The 17,439-nt window shown below is 35.8% G+C and overlaps 2 protein-coding genes across 2 annotated transcripts; both read left to right on the top strand.

The window, feature by feature from the left end:
• Window positions 1-547: 547 nt before the first annotated feature.
• Window positions 548-13,100, top strand: LOC145589979 (uncharacterized). Its single transcript, XM_081646702.1, has 13 exons — window positions 548-1,160; window positions 3,000-4,104; window positions 5,554-5,763; window positions 5,958-6,187; window positions 7,030-7,104; window positions 7,945-8,016; window positions 8,102-8,200; window positions 8,297-8,365; window positions 8,456-8,570; window positions 9,009-9,077; window positions 9,786-10,128; window positions 10,650-10,761; window positions 11,435-13,100. The coding sequence occupies exons 1-13, from the start codon at window positions 1,023-1,025 to the stop codon at window positions 12,554-12,556; spliced, it is 3,759 nt and encodes a 1,252-aa protein (XP_081502828.1). The 5' UTR covers window positions 548-1,022; the 3' UTR covers window positions 12,557-13,100.
• Window positions 13,101-15,357: 2,257 nt separating this feature from the next.
• LOC145589192 (protein FAR1-RELATED SEQUENCE 5-like) lies at window positions 15,358-16,202 on the top strand. Its single transcript, XM_081645740.1, has 2 exons — window positions 15,358-15,607; window positions 16,030-16,202. Exons 1-2 carry the CDS (start codon window positions 15,358-15,360, stop codon window positions 16,200-16,202), a joined length of 423 nt encoding a protein of 140 aa, XP_081501866.1.
• Window positions 16,203-17,439: the final 1,237 nt, after the last annotated feature.

Genomic DNA, 17,439 nt, shown 5'->3' with positions numbered 1-17,439 from the left:
ACCAAACAATGCAAGTGGTATCCACATTAGCAAGTATAATAGCTCATTTGTTAGTAGTCAACATAAGAAATACTCGTAGCATAGTAACACCTCAATCAGTATTAAATGTATCTGAAATATCAGTGAAAATGCGAAAATAAAAGAGAAATCAATTTCATAGACAAAAAAAAAATGGAGGAATTAAGGAGAAGAAAAGCAAAGACATTATCTTTTACAGAGTTTCTCTCCACCCGTTTCTTTTGCATAGTTTTTCTCTCATGGATTAACTTATGAGAATTATGTAATCTACCTATAATAACACACTATTATTGTGGTGGTACATAAGATCAATCAAAATTACTAAGCATGTAAAAAAAAATTAATCTATACCAAGTACACTAATCCCCACATCTTGAAGTTAGCAATTAGTTGTGTACTTTGGATAAATGAAGGAAGGTGCACAAAACAATTGGACCACGTTTCAAAAGTTCCCAAAATTGTTAAGTTAATCTCATATCACCCCGTTTTAAAAAACATTAAAATAGAAAAAAAAAAAATTAAATAAAATAAAAAAATAAAAAAAAATTGAATGAAAAGAAAAGAAAAACACCAAAAAGAAAGGCACTTACAGTCTGCTAAAATCAAAATCCTTCCCTGTCTTAAATCGGTGACAGGCAGTCGTCGCCGACGCCTATTTTTGGCTCGCCAGAATAATCAAACACTTTCTTTTTCTCTCTCCTCTCTTAACCAAAAAAAAAAAAAAAAAAATCCCCAATTTCAAAACCCTAATTTCACCTGCAAATCTCCTCACTCCTTTGTCATAATCTCTCTCTACTTTGATTACAATCTAATCGCAATTGAAATTGTCTACCTACTCCTTTAATACATTCGTCTTTTCGATCCAGATTTCGTAGTATTATACTTAATTTTAGTGATTGTTGAATTTATGATTGGTTTTTAGTTGTTCTGATTCTCTCGAATCGATGATTTGATCGGCGAATTTTCGAGAATTTGGGGTTTTGGTTTTGTGTAAGGTGATCGAAATGGCGGCACAAAACCCAGGGGATCTGTTTGATACGTATTTTAGGAGAGCTGATTTGGATCGAGATGGTAGAATTAGTGGCGCTGAAGCCGTCGCTTTCTTCCAGGGTTCGAATTTGCCGAAGCAAGTTCTCGCGCAGGTTTTTTTCCTCTTTCTATTGAATTTTCTCTCTCTTGGTTATTTGGTGGTCTGTTTAGCGACTTTGAATTTGATGTTATGGTGAATTCAGATGCAATTGATCCAAATTTATGATTGTCGAAAAGTTGTTTGGCATTTTGTTGGTTAATCATGGCCATTTCTAGGTTGATTTTGTTATTTGATTTGTAAGGGTTGTCGTTGGATCATTAGAACTGTTAGAGTAGTGAGATGGGATTATTGGCTAGAATGGTTTGATGGTGTTTTAGAAAACTCACTCAATTGACATGGTTGTGATTGATTTTAATAGTGGGAGTTTAGTAATTATCTTGATATTGGGGGGGGGGGGGGGAATGTAGCTTTATTTACAAGAATTACAACTAGTACGATTGGATTAGTCAACAGGACGCCTAAGCTGCAGTATCTCTGCACTTTCCATGGATACCTATTATAGCGTATTAGCGTTTAATGGTCCTTCTCATCAATTTGTTGATTCGTCCCAATTGGGACGGATAACCAATTGCTGCCTCAGTTGTGGCATTGAAGTTTAGTTGGCTCTTCTCATCGTTTTGTTGACTCTTGACATTCATCCTAACTGAGGCAGATAACTCATCACTACCTTGGTTCTGCTACTGACGTTTATAAGAATAGGCCAACTAATTTGCTCTTTTTCCCCATTTTCTCAGTGCTTGTTTGTTATAACTGTGGGGTAACTATGAAGTGGAAGGATGTGTAGTTATCTGGTTGGCAAAAATGTGGGAAGTAGCTCACCATGGCCACCCTAGGTAATCGGAATTTCTCATGGGAAGTTTTGCTTTTTATGACTATTACCCGCTTATTAAACTACATGAATAAATCAATACCTGATTATACATTAATAACATTACTAATCATGTTCAACAAAACAATTACTTAAAAGGCTTACATTCCTTGGCAGCAAATTGCATGGTTGGGATTTTTTATTCTTCACTGGGTATTTCAGACTTTCATTCATTGAGCTTGCAAAGTTGCAACTGCTGCCCATTTGATGCTTATCATAGTTATCGAGACTTGATAGTGATGAAAGAATCAGCAGAGGAAAGTAATCCTGTATAGGCAGGGATGTTTCATTCAAATAGTGATACAGTTAGGAAAAAAATAGCCGTGTAGCCTATTAGAATTAGAATGGATCTTTGGGTCATCTGGCATGGTTGATTAAAACGGGGGATGGATGCAAACGAACTTAGTTTTTATATGTTCAAGGTAACTAGTAGCTCAATTCAAAATTACCTTTTTTATTTAATTTAATTTTTTTTTTATTTCTTTTAATTATGTTTTTATTTTTTTATCTACTTCCTATGTTTCTATAGTTGCAACATTTCTTTTTGGCACTATAATTTAGGAGTAAAAGTAGGGGGATGTGAAGGGTATTGTGAGAAAAGAAGATTACATGAATCAAGGCTAGTGGGAATTGGTACCTATATGAAGTACGTTTAGTGAAATGGTGCAATAGAAATAGAGTATCAGTTAAAATATTGGCCTATTTGGTCAAAGTTAGAAAAGTTTAACCATAAATTATCACTATTATATTTATCAAAACATTGGTTACATTCCTCTCAATGTGTATATATATTTTTATAATGAATATCAACTCTTATTCTCCATGATTTTTACTAATACATAACACAAAGTGTATTTTTAAAAACAACGGAGAGAATATGTTGTTCTAAGATGGGAGATGTTACTCTGGTCATTGGACAAGTGCTGACTTAGAACATGCACATTTTGGAAAGTCTTCTTGTTTAACTGTATTATGCTGATTGTATTTCCTTTTCTTTTTTTTTTTTTTTTTTAATTATTATAGATATGGACGTTTGCTGACCATAACCGAACAGGGTTCCTTGGTAGAGCCGAATTCTATAATGCTCTTAAGCTTGTGACTGTTGCACAAAGTAAGCGTGAATTAACTCCTGAGCTTGTCAAGGCAGCTTTATATGGTCCAGCTTCAGCTAAAATACCAGCACCACAGATAAGTTTGCCTCCTACACCTGGTCCCCAGTCAAGTACTGCTGGATCAACCCCTTCTGCACCTCAGACAAGCAATGTTGCTCCTATCTCTTACCATAACCCTGGACCTAGAGGAGTACCAGTATCACCTAATGTTAACATGAATCAGCAATATAACCAACTAGCAGTAAGTGGGACTGTGAGACCTCAAAATACAGTTTCTGGTGTGGCTACACAACCTGTACAAGGGGTTGGGTTTCAAGGATTTCTTGGAGGAGCTCCTCAACCTGGATCAAATCTGCCTAATTCTAGACCTTCAAATGACGTAGGGGTTGTTAACACAGGAAGGTCACCAACAACTGTATACTCAGAGAGAAGTAGCAGTCTTTTGACGAACCAGTCTGGGGTGACATCAACTGCAGGACCAGCAGCTTCTTTACCACCTAAGCCATCTGTAGCAGCAGGAAACTCTGTCACGCAACCTAAACCATCGCAAAATGGGTTCACTCAAGGCTCTTTCTTCGGAGGTGAAGCATTGTCTTCCACTCCGTCTCTTCCGAAAAGAGAGGGTTCTGTTCTTACCTCATCTGCTGGAAGTGTACAAGTTCCTTCACCTTCGGTTCCAGTTGCAGCTGGCAACCAGTCTTTCTCCAAGCAGGGTTCTGTTGCTTCTGTACCGAATTCACTCGCTGCACACTCTTTTGGTGGACAACATCAAAAGCTGCAATCACACGTGAAACAGAATCAACAAATTCCAGTCCAAAATTTTGCTCCACGTGGCCCTCCTGCATCCCCACCTAATAATTCTGCAGGACATCAGCCCCAGCTGAACTGGCCAAGACCAACTCAGACTGATCTACAGAAATACACCAAAGTGTTTACGGAGGTTGATACTGATAAAGATGGGAAAATTACTGGCGAACAAGCACGCAATCTATTTTTGAGTTGGAAGTTACCACGAGGTAGGTGGTTAGATTTTGTCATCTACTTTAATACTTTTTAATTTTCAGTATCTTATGTAGAAGTATGCTTGATTTCTTATTGCTGTATATGGTTTCATCTAACAATTTTATTTTTTTATCACTTTAATTGTTTTTCTCCTCTGTTTTTGTTTCATATCTTTAAATTTGAAGCAAGTCATGTGGCTCTTGTGCATATTTTTTTTTGGCTGTGCTCCGAGTTCCTTTCCCCCCTCAAACTGTAGTTTTTGTTTGAGTTTTCATTTTTTTTTTCCTGTTTTTCTTTTTAATTTTAAATTGTAGTTCTTGTTTGAGTGTTTAACCCCTCCCCCCCTCCCTCTTAAAATCCTGGCACTTTGGAGTATTGATTACGTGAAAGAAAAGTGGTGTGGGTGGATATCTGAAGACTCTGCAAAATTAGGGTGGGTAGATTGCTGAAGTCTCTCTGCAGATTCTGTTCCATTATAAATTTTAGTCAGATTAGAGTGCAATGTGATTGAAATTTAGAAGTAACCAACTTATAATAATTGTATTGTGTGAACTATGTTTTTGTTTGACGAGCACAAATTTCAGTTATTTCCCCTATAATTCTGTACAGTGTAATATTTATTTGTAGTACCCTTTAAAATATTTGGTGCTTGTGTGGTTGACATTGAAATTCATGGAATGTAAATTTTTTATGAAGTGGGAAAGGTGGAGTTGTTTGGTTGAAAAAATGGGAAGCCAGTTTTCCTAGGAATTTTTGCTTCCCACAAAGTGGAGGGAGCTACTTACCTAGGGCCCCTATGTAACTGAAACCTCTCATGGGAAGTAAACTTCATATGCTCAGCCAAACAACAATTAGTCATTCCTAGGAATAAAATTGCATGGGAAAATCATCTTTCTTGGCCTTACTATTTTCCATGTTCAACCAAACAAGCACTTTTCCATGGAGCTGAGAGTTATTTTAGTTCGGTCATGGGTTCTCAATTTTTTATGCCACTTTGCTGTTCTGGCTGGATCAACTATCTCTTTCTGGAATGTTTGGTTCTGTAAACTTTTTACATTTTTGTATTGTAAGGGGATTGCATTCATAAGCATGCTCTTCTATTATGCATCAAAACAATTCTTTAGTGATCTTCAATGAGAATTTTATTTTATACTGTAGAGAATGTAGCAATGGAGGAATTGGTCTCTTGTATGGTGTATACCACCGGATAGTGTATTTCTTTAGGGTGTTGGGGGCACTACATTTTTTGGGTTCTTTGGCCTCCTCTTTGTATAGGGTTTACAGGCCCCTGACTTTTTAAATGTATTCTTTTTTAATGAAATCGAAAAAATATGCAAGAGATTTGGTCTCTTCAAATATTTGGATTGTTTTATGTATGACATGTCAGATTTCTATTTTTGTTTTGATAGGAGCAGGTTTCCTTATTTGATGTGCCACTTATTCAGTATTGTTACATGTTCCAGAGGTCTTAAAGCAGGTGTGGGACTTGTCTGATCAGGATAATGATAGCAATCTTTCTCTCAGGGAATTCTGCATTGCACTTTATCTGATGGAAAGATACAGGGAAGGACGTCCTCTTCCAGCAGTTCTTCCAAGTAGTGTTGTGCTTGATTTCCCTGCAACTACTCAACCACCTGCTGGATATGGTAATGCAGGATGGGGATATTCTGCTGGTAAGCTCAGATGTTGAATTTTTCTGCTCCTTAACTTCGTTTTGAATTCTATCTTGATGAACTTTGGACTGACTGAATACTTAACAGCAAATATTGTTTAATGGGATACTTCCTTACGGAGCTGCCTTTTTTTTTATTTTATTTTTTTTTTTTATTTTTTTTTTTGAACTTTGCATACTTTCTTTGTCTTTTAGGTTTCCAGCAACCACAGGCACCTGGAACTGCTCCAAGACCAAATGCACGTCCGACAGGAAAGCCACCATTGCCTGTTACAGCTCATATGTCATCTGATGATAGAATGCCACCTAAGCCACCAAAAGCCAAAGTGCCAACGTTAGAGAAACACCTAGTAGAACAGCTAAGCGAAGAGGAGCAGAAATCACTCAATTTGAAATTCTTGGAGGCATCAGAGGCGAATAAAAAGGTATGTGCTGTGTACTTGCTCTTATATAAATCCAGTTCAGGTGCTTGGGTGCTTCTATGTTGCAATAGTGCTGTGAAGTTTTGAGTGTCAGCACACACACCGATTCCATATTTTAAACATTAGTTATGGACATGTTGACTGGACTTGACCTCTTGGTAAAGTTGAGACCATTGAAAGGGGATGAAAGGAGCAACTTTTAATGGGCTATTGTGGCAAGTGCTGTACTAGAAACTCATAATTATGAGGAATGTCTCTTCTTTGAACTATCTTTATATGCTTCTTTTTTCTTTATCCAGGGTACTGTGGGTTGTGTGAGAATTGCTAGGGTGGGAAAGGTTCCTTAATTTTAGACTTCTAAATGTCTGTTAATACCAAATTAGCTTTTATCTGTTCTTCTTTCATTGAGGAACAAGATTATTATGTTTGGTTTGTTAGTGAATGGGAATTGATTTTCTTAATGATCTTAATTCTCTCTTCTATTTTTCTTTCAGTAGCTCTGGTATCAAGGAACCCTTAAAAGGAATTGATATTTGAATTTTGATGGAGATGAAATCCTGTTGAAAATTTTTTCTTTTGGTTTGAACTGTCTTTCGATTTTTTCCACCTGAGCTAACAGTATTTGTGATTATTTCCTCTCGAGCTAATTTGTATTATGATTGTTCTCCCTTGATATATCATATCAGTCTCCTCCTCGATTGCTAGCATCTCCTTGATGAGAGAATTGTTTCTTCTATTTTTTCTTCATTATATAGTGCAGGCTTTGTGGTGTTTGAGAAATAGAAATTGTCTTTGCTTTTGTGTTGTCTTTTGTTTTACTAAGAATGTTGTATGGTTGATGCCAGGTTGAAGAATTGGAGAAGGAAATAAAAGAAGCAAGAGAGAAAACAGAGTTCTACCGAGTTAAAATGCAGGAGCTTGTGAGTATTTTTAAGCTTTCTTAATTTAGTAACGTTGTGTAACAATTGTTTCATTATGGCACAATTATGAGAATTTCTGTAGAGTAACATAGTTTTCCATCTATGTGTTATTTTGTATATATGCATTTTGCAAGGTTGTATAGTTGCTATAATGAGGCTCTCGAATGATTTATAATGGCAACAAATTTGCATGTATAGTAGATAACAAGTACTACCCAATCATTTGTTAAGAACCATTGTCTTTTATCTATTACATCCTTTTTTGACAGCTGTTAATATTTACGGAGTACTATTTGCACACAAATTTATGCATTTGAAGAGAGAGTGTTGTGTAGTGTGAGTGGGTGGATAGAGTAAGAGAGAGTAAGTGGAAAGGTAATAATATTGTAGGGTATGAGGGATTTGAAAAAAGAATCTGCCAAAAATGGAATAAAGTGAGTGTTGGGAACTTTCTGGAATGGATGAAAACTGATAATGTTCAGAACTTTCTGAGGTAGTATATAAATAACAGTGAATAGCTCAAAGAAAATATTTAGTTGAGGAAGTTCACTTGTCATACTTCCATTTTATTGCAGTATGTTGTGTGTGTGTGTGCTTATGATGAGAGAAAAAAAAAAACGATGATACATTGATGAATTAAAAATTTAGTTTTGTTAATTTTCTTATCATGTCATTTCCTACTGGTCCTCCCCTGGTTTCAAGAACGATCATTCCTTTTCTTTAACAGATTTTTTTGGCGGTGTTTAGCTTGCTTTGTTTGTGGATGTGATTATTTATAGTTCCTCACTACTTCAATGATACCTTGGAACATTGATCACAGTTTTTTTTTTTTTTTTAAAGGTTCTGTACAAGAGTAGATGTGACAGTCGCTTTAATGAAGTTTCTGAGAGGGCTGCTGCAGATAAGCGTGAGGTGTGGGCTTATTTTATTTTATTTTTTCCTGAGATTTACCTTATCAGATCACAGTGGTCACATTTTCACGAGTGTGACTTTTCAGGTTGAGTCTCTGGCTAAGAAGTATGAGGAGAAGTACAGACAAAATGGCGATGTGGCATCTAGATTGACAATTGAAGAAGCAACATTCCGTGACATACAGGTTTTTGTTGTGATTTATATTAGCTCATCAGGTTGTAGCTGGTAAGAAGCATTTCCTTTAGCTGCTATAGCGTAAAAAAATTATGATTATTTGCAGGAGAAGAAAATGGAGATGTATCAGGCAATTGTGAAGATGGAGCAAGATGGCACTGATGAGAACCTTCAGGTATTAAATACTAGCTATGAAAGAAAACAGAGGATGATCATGAACATCTACCTTGGTTTTGCTTTTCTGATCTCTGGAGTATCTTGTCAGGTTCGTGCTGATCACATCCAGTCTAGTTTGGAGGAATTAATAAGATCTCTCTGTGAACGTTGCAAGAAATATGGATTGCGTGCAAAACCTACCACGCTAGTTGAGCTTCCCTTTGGTAATCTCTTACACTTTTTTTTGATCGCATTTCTTTTGAGTTCAAATCACTGATGAGGCAGGGGAAGGCTTCCCCACCTACATTGTATAATAGTACTTTGACATCTTTGGCCATCTCTTCTTGTTTATTTATTTTTGGTCTAGGAATTGCACCATAGTGTACTTGTTTTTATTCCAAAAAATTTATCCTGTTTCTAAGGGCTAGATATTTTATTTTTTATAAAACAAGGCCTAGCTTTAATAAACTGTTATATATATAGTTAAAGCTGAGCCTCATTAGGTACTGATATGTAAACCCGGACAACCTTTCAAATTGCAATGAGTACCAAGGCTTACAAGATTGTTAACTCTGGCTAAGTCTTCATATCGTCTGAAATGTCAGCTCAATTTGAATTGATTTTGTTCTGAAGCAGTTTTTTTGTTTTAATTTCTTTCTCAGGGTGGCAACCTGGCATTCAGGAGAGTGCTGCTGATTGGGATGAAGACTGGGATAAATTTGAAGATGAAGGTAAGTTGAATCTTTATTGATGGAGGATCAAACTATTTTATTATGTTATGTCAGTGCCCCTTTTTTTTTTTTTTTTTTTTTTTTTTTTTTTTTTTTTTATATATTGTTTTTAAGTCTTATTCTTCATGGTTTGCAGTTCTGTGGATTTTATCCACCTTTGTTTTCCTTTGTCTGAATCAATTAGAATTCTAGCCCATATCAGCTGCCTTTTGACCATATTAGCATTTCTCCTGAATTTGTAATTATTGTGAAATAAACTTGGAAGGCCTGTCTGAACTTATTACCTAAAACTTGTTTTTGGGGTAATCATATGCTCAGTAGTTGTGTGGATTTTTATTTAATTTTTTATTTACTTTTTTTTTTTTTTTTTTTTTTTTTTTTTTTTTTGGCAATGGGCAGTTCTGACCTTAATGATCTAATGTCAACCATGTGATTTGCTGTTAGGATTTAGGAACCTTATTCAGCCATTTAATCATTTTAATGTTTTTTTTCCCCTTCACATTCTTTTTAAGTATTATTTTTTTTAGTTTTAAATTTTCCAACAGTTTCAACAGCTGAAAGTGAATAGGATTGTGCAAGCCTTGATATTTTGTTCATTAAATTTTTAGTCAAGTGTTGTACTGTTATCTTTGTGTCTTGTTTGCATTAGAGAATGCGGGTATGTTTGGTTTTCTCATGTTTGTTTGTGCATTTGGTTTTCTGCTTCAGGTTACACTTTTGTGAAGGATCTGACTCTTGACGTAAATAACATCATTGCACCTCCGAAATCAAAAATTAAAGTTGCAAAGAAAGAAAAGAATATGATTTTTGAAGGTGATGCAGCTGTTCATACGTCAGACTCTGAAACCAAGCCTGTCAAGTCTGCTGCAGAGGATGAACAGGTGGCAGAAAATGGTGTCGTAGGTACCCCTAAGGCAGTTGAAACAGTAAAGAATACAGTTTCTAGTCCTGCTAGAAGTTCGCATGGAAGTCCACGTGATGGATCTAAGGACAATCATTTCCAAAAGCTTGGAAGTTCTGTTGCCTCACCTCGTGCCAAGGAATCTCAGAGGTATGTATTGATGTTATGGATAGTATCTATTTTTTTTTGCTAACTTTTCTTGTAGCTGAAAGTACCATAAACAGGCACTGCAATGCTAATAACCCCCACCAGCTTTGGCCCAATAAAATGTGGCCCTCTTTGACCTTACCCGTATTAACCCACACCAATACTGACGACTTGCCCAATAACCAGGTCTGCTTTCCAATTCTTCATAGTAGCAGAAAACAGGACATGAAATTCTTTGTCAGATTCTACATTGTTTCTATCGATAATTTTTTTAATTATATCTCCTAACATTGCTCTTTTCACTGTTCCTATAGCCCTAGTCAGCCATTTTTTTTAATTTTTTTTTTTTATATGCTGGTAATATGTTTGAAATGGTTGCTGATTATCAGGATAGATCATTCCAATATGACTCATCAACCGCACTTCATTGTGGGATGACAAATATCATTTTCTTGTTAACTACATACAGTATTGTTGTTATTCCTGGGCCTATGCTGATGATTGTTGCTGTTTATCTGATTCAGTGACGTTGGGATTGCTGATTCTTCATTTTCCGGGGAGAAGAGTTTTGATGAGCCGTCTCAGGGCACCTTTGATACTAATGATGATGCCGACTCAATTTGGGGTTTCTCAAAGGTAAACTAAACTATTCTCTTGTAGCACCTGTAACAACTTAAATATTATACTTAGAAAACCATGTACAACTAGGTTTTCTAGGCAAAGTTTTGTCAAACTGACATCAATGAAGTTTAATACTCCCTCCGTATTTTTTACTTGCTCCACTTTCCTTTTGCGGCCGTATTTTATTACTTGCTCCATTTCAATTTTTAGAAACTTTTAACAATATTTTACTATTTTTCTTCCCACTGTTGATCCCCCCTCATATCATATTTTATTATTTTTCATACTCTCCTCCCCACTTTTTCTCACTTTTGCTCTTTTAGATTTTTTTATTTTTCAACTAACCCCACTTCATATTCTATTACTTTCTACTATTCCTCCCAAAAACTCCATGCATGGAGAAATGTAGCAAGTAATAAAATACGGAGGGAGTAGTTTATTGAATTCTAAGGTCTAAAATAGAGAACTCGTTGGATTGTTGCATCATCAGGTTTGTGCTACTGTATTTTAGTTAAAGGTAATTGAGTAGCAGTTTTTCAGTCTCTGCTTGCGGTAGTAAAAAATTCAGGGGAAACACCTCCCCCTCTCCTGGGTTGATGCTAAAAGAAACACTGTGCTCCATGAGCCTATCTATTCCTATTATATTTGAACCAACTTAACCTTAATTTGTTGCTGACTTGTTTTTTAGGAGATGAAACTCGACAAGCATAATGATGACTTGTTTGGGCACGGGCAATGGACTCTGCCTCCTATCAGGACTAGTTCATCACAGGCTGATGACTTTTTGCCCAAAAAAGGCATATTTGCAGACTCTGTACCAGGCACACCAGCAGATGTCTTTGTGCCGAAAAAGAGCATTTTTGCAGATTCTGTTCCTGGTACACCAGCAGATGGCTTTTTGCCCAAACAGAGCATTTTTGCCGATTCTGTTCCAAGCACACCACTTTATGAATCAAGCTATTCTCCACAGAAATTTGGTGAAGGACTAGAGCGCGGTTTAAACTTTTCAAGATTTGATTCCTTCAGGTCATCAGATAGTGGCTTTCAGCCTCAAGAAAAGCTGTCTCGATTTGATTCCATGCGCAGTACTGGAGATTTTGACTCACACGATGATAGGTCATTCCAGCAAAGGGATACTTTTTCACGGTTTGATTCTATGCGAAGTAATAATGATTTTGATTATGGGGATCGATCTTCATCATTTGATGATTCAGACGCTTTTGGCTCTGGGCCTTTTAAGTCTTCATTTGGAAGTGAGACTCCTAGGGGTGACTCTGATGCTTTTGGATCTAGTGCATTTAGGTCTTCTCTGGGAAATGAAACTCCAAGGTCAGAGATAGATGCATTTGGTTCTGTTGGGCCTTTCAGGTCGTCTATGGCCAATGAAACTCCTAGGGCTGATTCAGACCCTTTTGGTGCACCTTTCCGGTCATCACTGGGTGTTGAAACACCGAGAGCAGATGGTGATCCATTTGGTTCTGTTGGGCCTTTCAAGTCATCTTGGGGCAGTGAAACTCCAAGAGCAGATGCTGACCCTTTTGGTGGTCCTTTTAAGTCATCATTTGGCAGTGAAACACCCAGGGGAGAATCGGACTATTTTGGATACTCTGGTTCTTTTAAATCTCCCTTTGGCAGTGAGACGCCTAGGGGTGAGTTTGATTCTTATGAGTTTGGTGGGCCTTTTGGTTCATCACTTGGCAGTGAAACACCTCGGGGTGACATGGACGCATTTGGTTCTTCTGGGCCATTTAAGTCGACTGTGGGTAGTGAAACCCCAAAAGATCGAACAGATAGTTGGAGTGCGTTTTAGAGTATTGTGAGATTTTATTCTAGATCCCTTGTCCAATGCTTTGATGCTAGAGCAATTTTGCCTACAAATGTTAGAGCCTGGGAATGCTTCATCCTGGTGTTTTTACAGGCTCCCTAGCGTGCTGCAGGTTTGCCACCTGCTACCAACCTGCCGAAAATCCCTGTTACGATCTTTGAAGCGGCTAACTCCTGGCTTATCAGCTTCATTTTTTTAAACCTTTGTAAACATTCCTCTATTATATATTTTCTTGGGGCTTTGTTGGGTTTGCGAAATTTTTGCTATTGCCATTTCCTGCTGCGGAGAACCTTTGGGATTCTTGTTTTTGTTTTTCCTCTTTAGCCAATATTGTGGCTTGTAATGAAAAGTATAGTTGGCTGGCTTTGTAGTATCAGCACGAGTGTATGTTATTCTTTACAATTATCTGGTTACACGACTGTTGTGTTACTGTAGTGTAGCTGTGATTTTTTGCATTTTATCTTAAATGTCATTGAATATTGTATCTCAACGAAATTGAATGTTTTTGCAAGTAGCGTGCAGAGGTGAATCCTAATTTTTGTATTGGAGTTCAATTTTCTACAGGAGGGGCTATTTAGATTGATCTGAATAAATTTATTTATGTAATTTTTGCAGTTTGCTTAATACTCACAGGCTGTAATAAAATGCTGATCTACTGTGACTCTAGATAACACAGGTCACTGGCCCCAACGAATAAGAGTATACTCTGTATTTTCTCAATTTTATGTATGATTCAAAATAAAAGTATGTAAGTGAACTTATTGACATGATAAAAAGAACATTAACCGTGAGCATAATGTAAATTTATTAGTCCGAGAGTTGCCAACAAAGGCTTCAAGTAAGGAGAAGATTTTTTGGTTCAGTATTTACGAGTTAGACACTTTGAGAATGAGGGGGGGATTGAACCCCCAACCCCAAGATTGTAATTTACAATCCTTACCACCAGACAAAACTTAGCTTGGTAATTTTAACATTCATAATGTAATTTTGTTTGCGTGCCTATTGACTAATCCGTATTGTATTCCGTAGTCCGTACTTTTGTCCAAATATGTGTATATGAGGGAAAATGTTCTATTAACCCATGGGGTTACCAACCCTATGAGGTGGATGCTGACTTGTATGATGAGGTGGCTATACCTTTTGATTGCTTAAATTATCATTAAATGCATTATTCCATTCATCTTTTCCAATGCTATTGTGGGTTACTAACCCAATGACATGGAGTCTGAGTTGGACCAGGGTGGAAGCTGAGGTGGACAATATGCTAGTTTAAAAAAGAACTGATTCCTAGGTAATTAATTATTTTACTAGATTAATGTAAAAAAGAAGTGATTCTTAGTGGAAATGGGGACATTCTACTCTTGAAATCTACGCAATTAACGTACTACTAGTAATTAATTGATTCTTAGTTTATCTAAAAAAAACTAGACTGATTTAAATTCTGATTACGTTACAAATCTAAAAAAAAAAAAAAAAAAAGCATTCTTCTATTCTCATAATTTGTATGGTTGCATCAATCAAAAGAAGAAAAAACAAATATACAATCGTATCTTACTTTTAAATTGTCAATCGTTATTGTTTGAGATTAATGTGGATGAACCGGTGATTATCACAAGTATGTACTATATACATGTCAATGCATCAAGATTTTATTTTTTATATTTTTTTTGAGGGAAAGATTTTACTCATTATTTTATATAGACAATCCATCAGTTTATATATATGTGGGTGTCTTTTAATAGTATTCCTCCGCTAAACCCCTCGGATGATGTTTCTATCTTTTTTTTTTAAGACGAATGATGATTCTATCTTATATATGCACCTTGTTTTTTTTTTTTTCATTTATTGTTTTTGAAAGAATGAATACTGTTATATTTATAATTTTGTTATTGTTGATTTAGGAGTACCATTCGTAGAATATGACATTGGTTAATTAATATTCACTAATTAATAAAATAAAAGTATCTTACCTTGCTTAATGAGTTCTGGTAAACACTTATATGGGCATGGTATTTTTTTTTTTTTTTTATGTTATTTATTGTATAGAACATGATTTATTAAAACTAATATTTACTAAATAAAACTAATATATATGTATTGTATATAATGTAGATGGACCCTCCACAAGGCTTGATTTAAATATTGAATACTCTATTCCACAAGATAAGAATGAGGTTGTGGTTGATGTGGGAGAAGATTGTGATGAATCTAATGACGAATTTGATCTAAACTTAGACAATTTTGACGACGGAGATAGTGCACATTCTGATTTTGAAGGTGGTCAAATTGGTAATGATGTGGACAATGTGGAACATGAAGGTTTGTGTGATGATGGTGTACAAAATGTCATTACTCCATATGTTGGGATGGTTTTTGGATCGGCCGAAGAGGTGATTAACCATTGTCATGAATATGGGCATTATGTTGGGTTTCAAATCAGAATTAGAAGCTCCGAGAGAATAGAGAAACCGAGTACTATGGCAACGGATGTAGGCATTGAACGAAATCGGCATATAGAAGATTATAGTGATTGTAAGAGATTAAAATTTGTTTGTTCAAAATAGGGTAAGTTTAAATCGAAACCAAATAATCCTCAACAAGCAACTAAATGAAGTGTCATGGGATGTCAATTCAAAATAAATGCATCACTTAGATCTGATGGTTTATGGAAGCTTAATAAAGTTCAATTAGAGCATAACCACCCTTGTGATCCGAAAAATTCTAAATTCATTCGAAATTATAAATTCATTAGTGAATAAAATAAGAGAACAATCTTGGAAAATGACATGGCTGGTGTTCCCATTGCAAAGAATTATAATTCATTTGTAGTCAAGTATGGAGGCCATAATAATGTTCCTTTTGATGAGAGGGATTGTAGTAATTTGATAAGCAAGACTAGAAGACTAAGTTTACAACATGGTGACTTTGTTGCGATGAGGAGGCATTTCTCCGAAATGATATCAAGCAATTCAAATTTCTTTTACATGTATGACACCGAAGAGAGTGGTGCACTAAAGAATGTGTTTTGGGCGGATGGTAGGAGTAGAGCAGCATGCAAAGATTTTGGGGATGTCATTTCATTTGATACGACATATGTCTCAAATAGATATCATTAGATAATACGAAATAGTACTAGTATTTGGGTTATATTGTGTTATTCTCTTGAGCTATAAATCGTGCAAATCAAGTTGTACTTGTGTTGGCATGTATGTTGGATTTGTAATGATTGTTGGATAATAAGGCTTGGATTGGATGGAAGTTGGTCTAGTAATTAAGTTAAAAAAATAATAACTTTGTGGAATACAAATCATACAAAAACGACATAGAATTTTATCATCAGTTTAGTGACTTTTTTAATTTTTTATTCAATATTTATGCCATTATTATTCACATCTCTCATTACAATATTTTTTTTTTTTTGACAATTTAATAAATTTATATGAACTGTTAATTTGTAGGTAATGCAGTGGCTCGGGTATTTCCCAATGCTCGACATAGATGGTGCTTATGGCATATTGTAAGGAATGCAAAGAAATATCTCAATAAGCATCCGAAATGGGATGACGTTCGTAATGGATTAAAAAATGCTCTCCATGATTCACTTACTATTGTGGAGTTTGAAGAAGCGTGACAAGATTGGATCAAAATCTTTAAGCTTGAGAAGTATAATTGGTGTAGGGACATGTATAATGTTAGACATCCATGGGTGTCTATATACTCTAAAGCTACATTTTGGGCCAGCATGTCTAGCACTCAAAGGAGCGAAGGTATCAAAGGATTTCTCAATATCAACACTACTCTTAAGCAATTTGTGGAGCAATTTGGTTTTGCACTAGCTAAAAGAGTAAAAGAAGAGGATAAAGAGACTTTTAATTCGAATGATTCACCATTACATTGTGCAATCGATCATGTGTTTGAACATGTGTTTCAAAAGTTATACACCTCTAAATTTTTTTTTGAATTTCAACAACAAGTGAAAGACATGACGTACAACAATGCTACTAAAATTTATGATGATGAAAAACAATGTGTATATGATGTCATAGTAAGGAGAAAGTGGTATGGCCGAACAAAACGCACTAGTTTTCAAGTAAGTATGGATAAAGGAACCCTAGAAATACGATGTGACTGCAAGAATTTTGAATTTAAAGGGATCATGTGTAGCCACTCATTGCGTGTTTTACATGAAGAGGAATGTGATTATGTACCCGAACGGTATATTTTGGATCGATGGAGAAAGGACTTGCCTAGAAAGCATCTTAAGATCCCACTTCCTTATTATTCTTTACTCAAGAAAAAACCGGAAGAGATGAAGAGGTATGAGAAATTGCAAAATACATTTGGACCTATTTCAACATTGGCAATGATGAATGACAAGTTTTATGATGAGGTATTAAGTTCTCTTTCCGAATTAAGTGTGAAATCACAATCCATCATGGAGGATAAGCATGGACTCATGTCTCAATGTTTGACCAATATTGGCAAAGTATATGGTAGACGAATCCCTAAGCGTGTTGTTGTAACTCAAGGCCAAGATCTTGAAATTGTTCACACCACCAACGATATGGATCCCATGACTGACCCAATAGATAAAAGAGGAAAGGGGAGAGGGCCAACAAAGCGTAAAGGGTACGCCAATGATAAAAGAGCAAAGCAATCCACAAATGCTACCGACGTTCCTCATGGATTTCAAATATATCCCCCAGTATGTAAATTAAATTAGGGAGAATATTCTAAAGTTCTCCTATATATAAGGACAACCATAGTCATATGAGATTAAGTTTTATTCGTCTCGATGAGTACATTATTAATATCTAATTTTTATAATATTTTCTAAGGAAAGATTAAAGATATTTGCGATCAAAGAT

The sequence above is a fragment of the Chenopodium album genome, chromosome 17 (assembly GCF_948465745.1).
Source record: "Chenopodium album chromosome 17, dcCheAlbu1.1, whole genome shotgun sequence".
Lineage (NCBI taxonomy): Eukaryota > Viridiplantae > Streptophyta > Magnoliopsida > Caryophyllales > Amaranthaceae > Chenopodium > Chenopodium album.
Note: the sequence above shows the minus strand (reverse complement) of the source record. Positions and strands in the feature narration are given on the sequence as shown.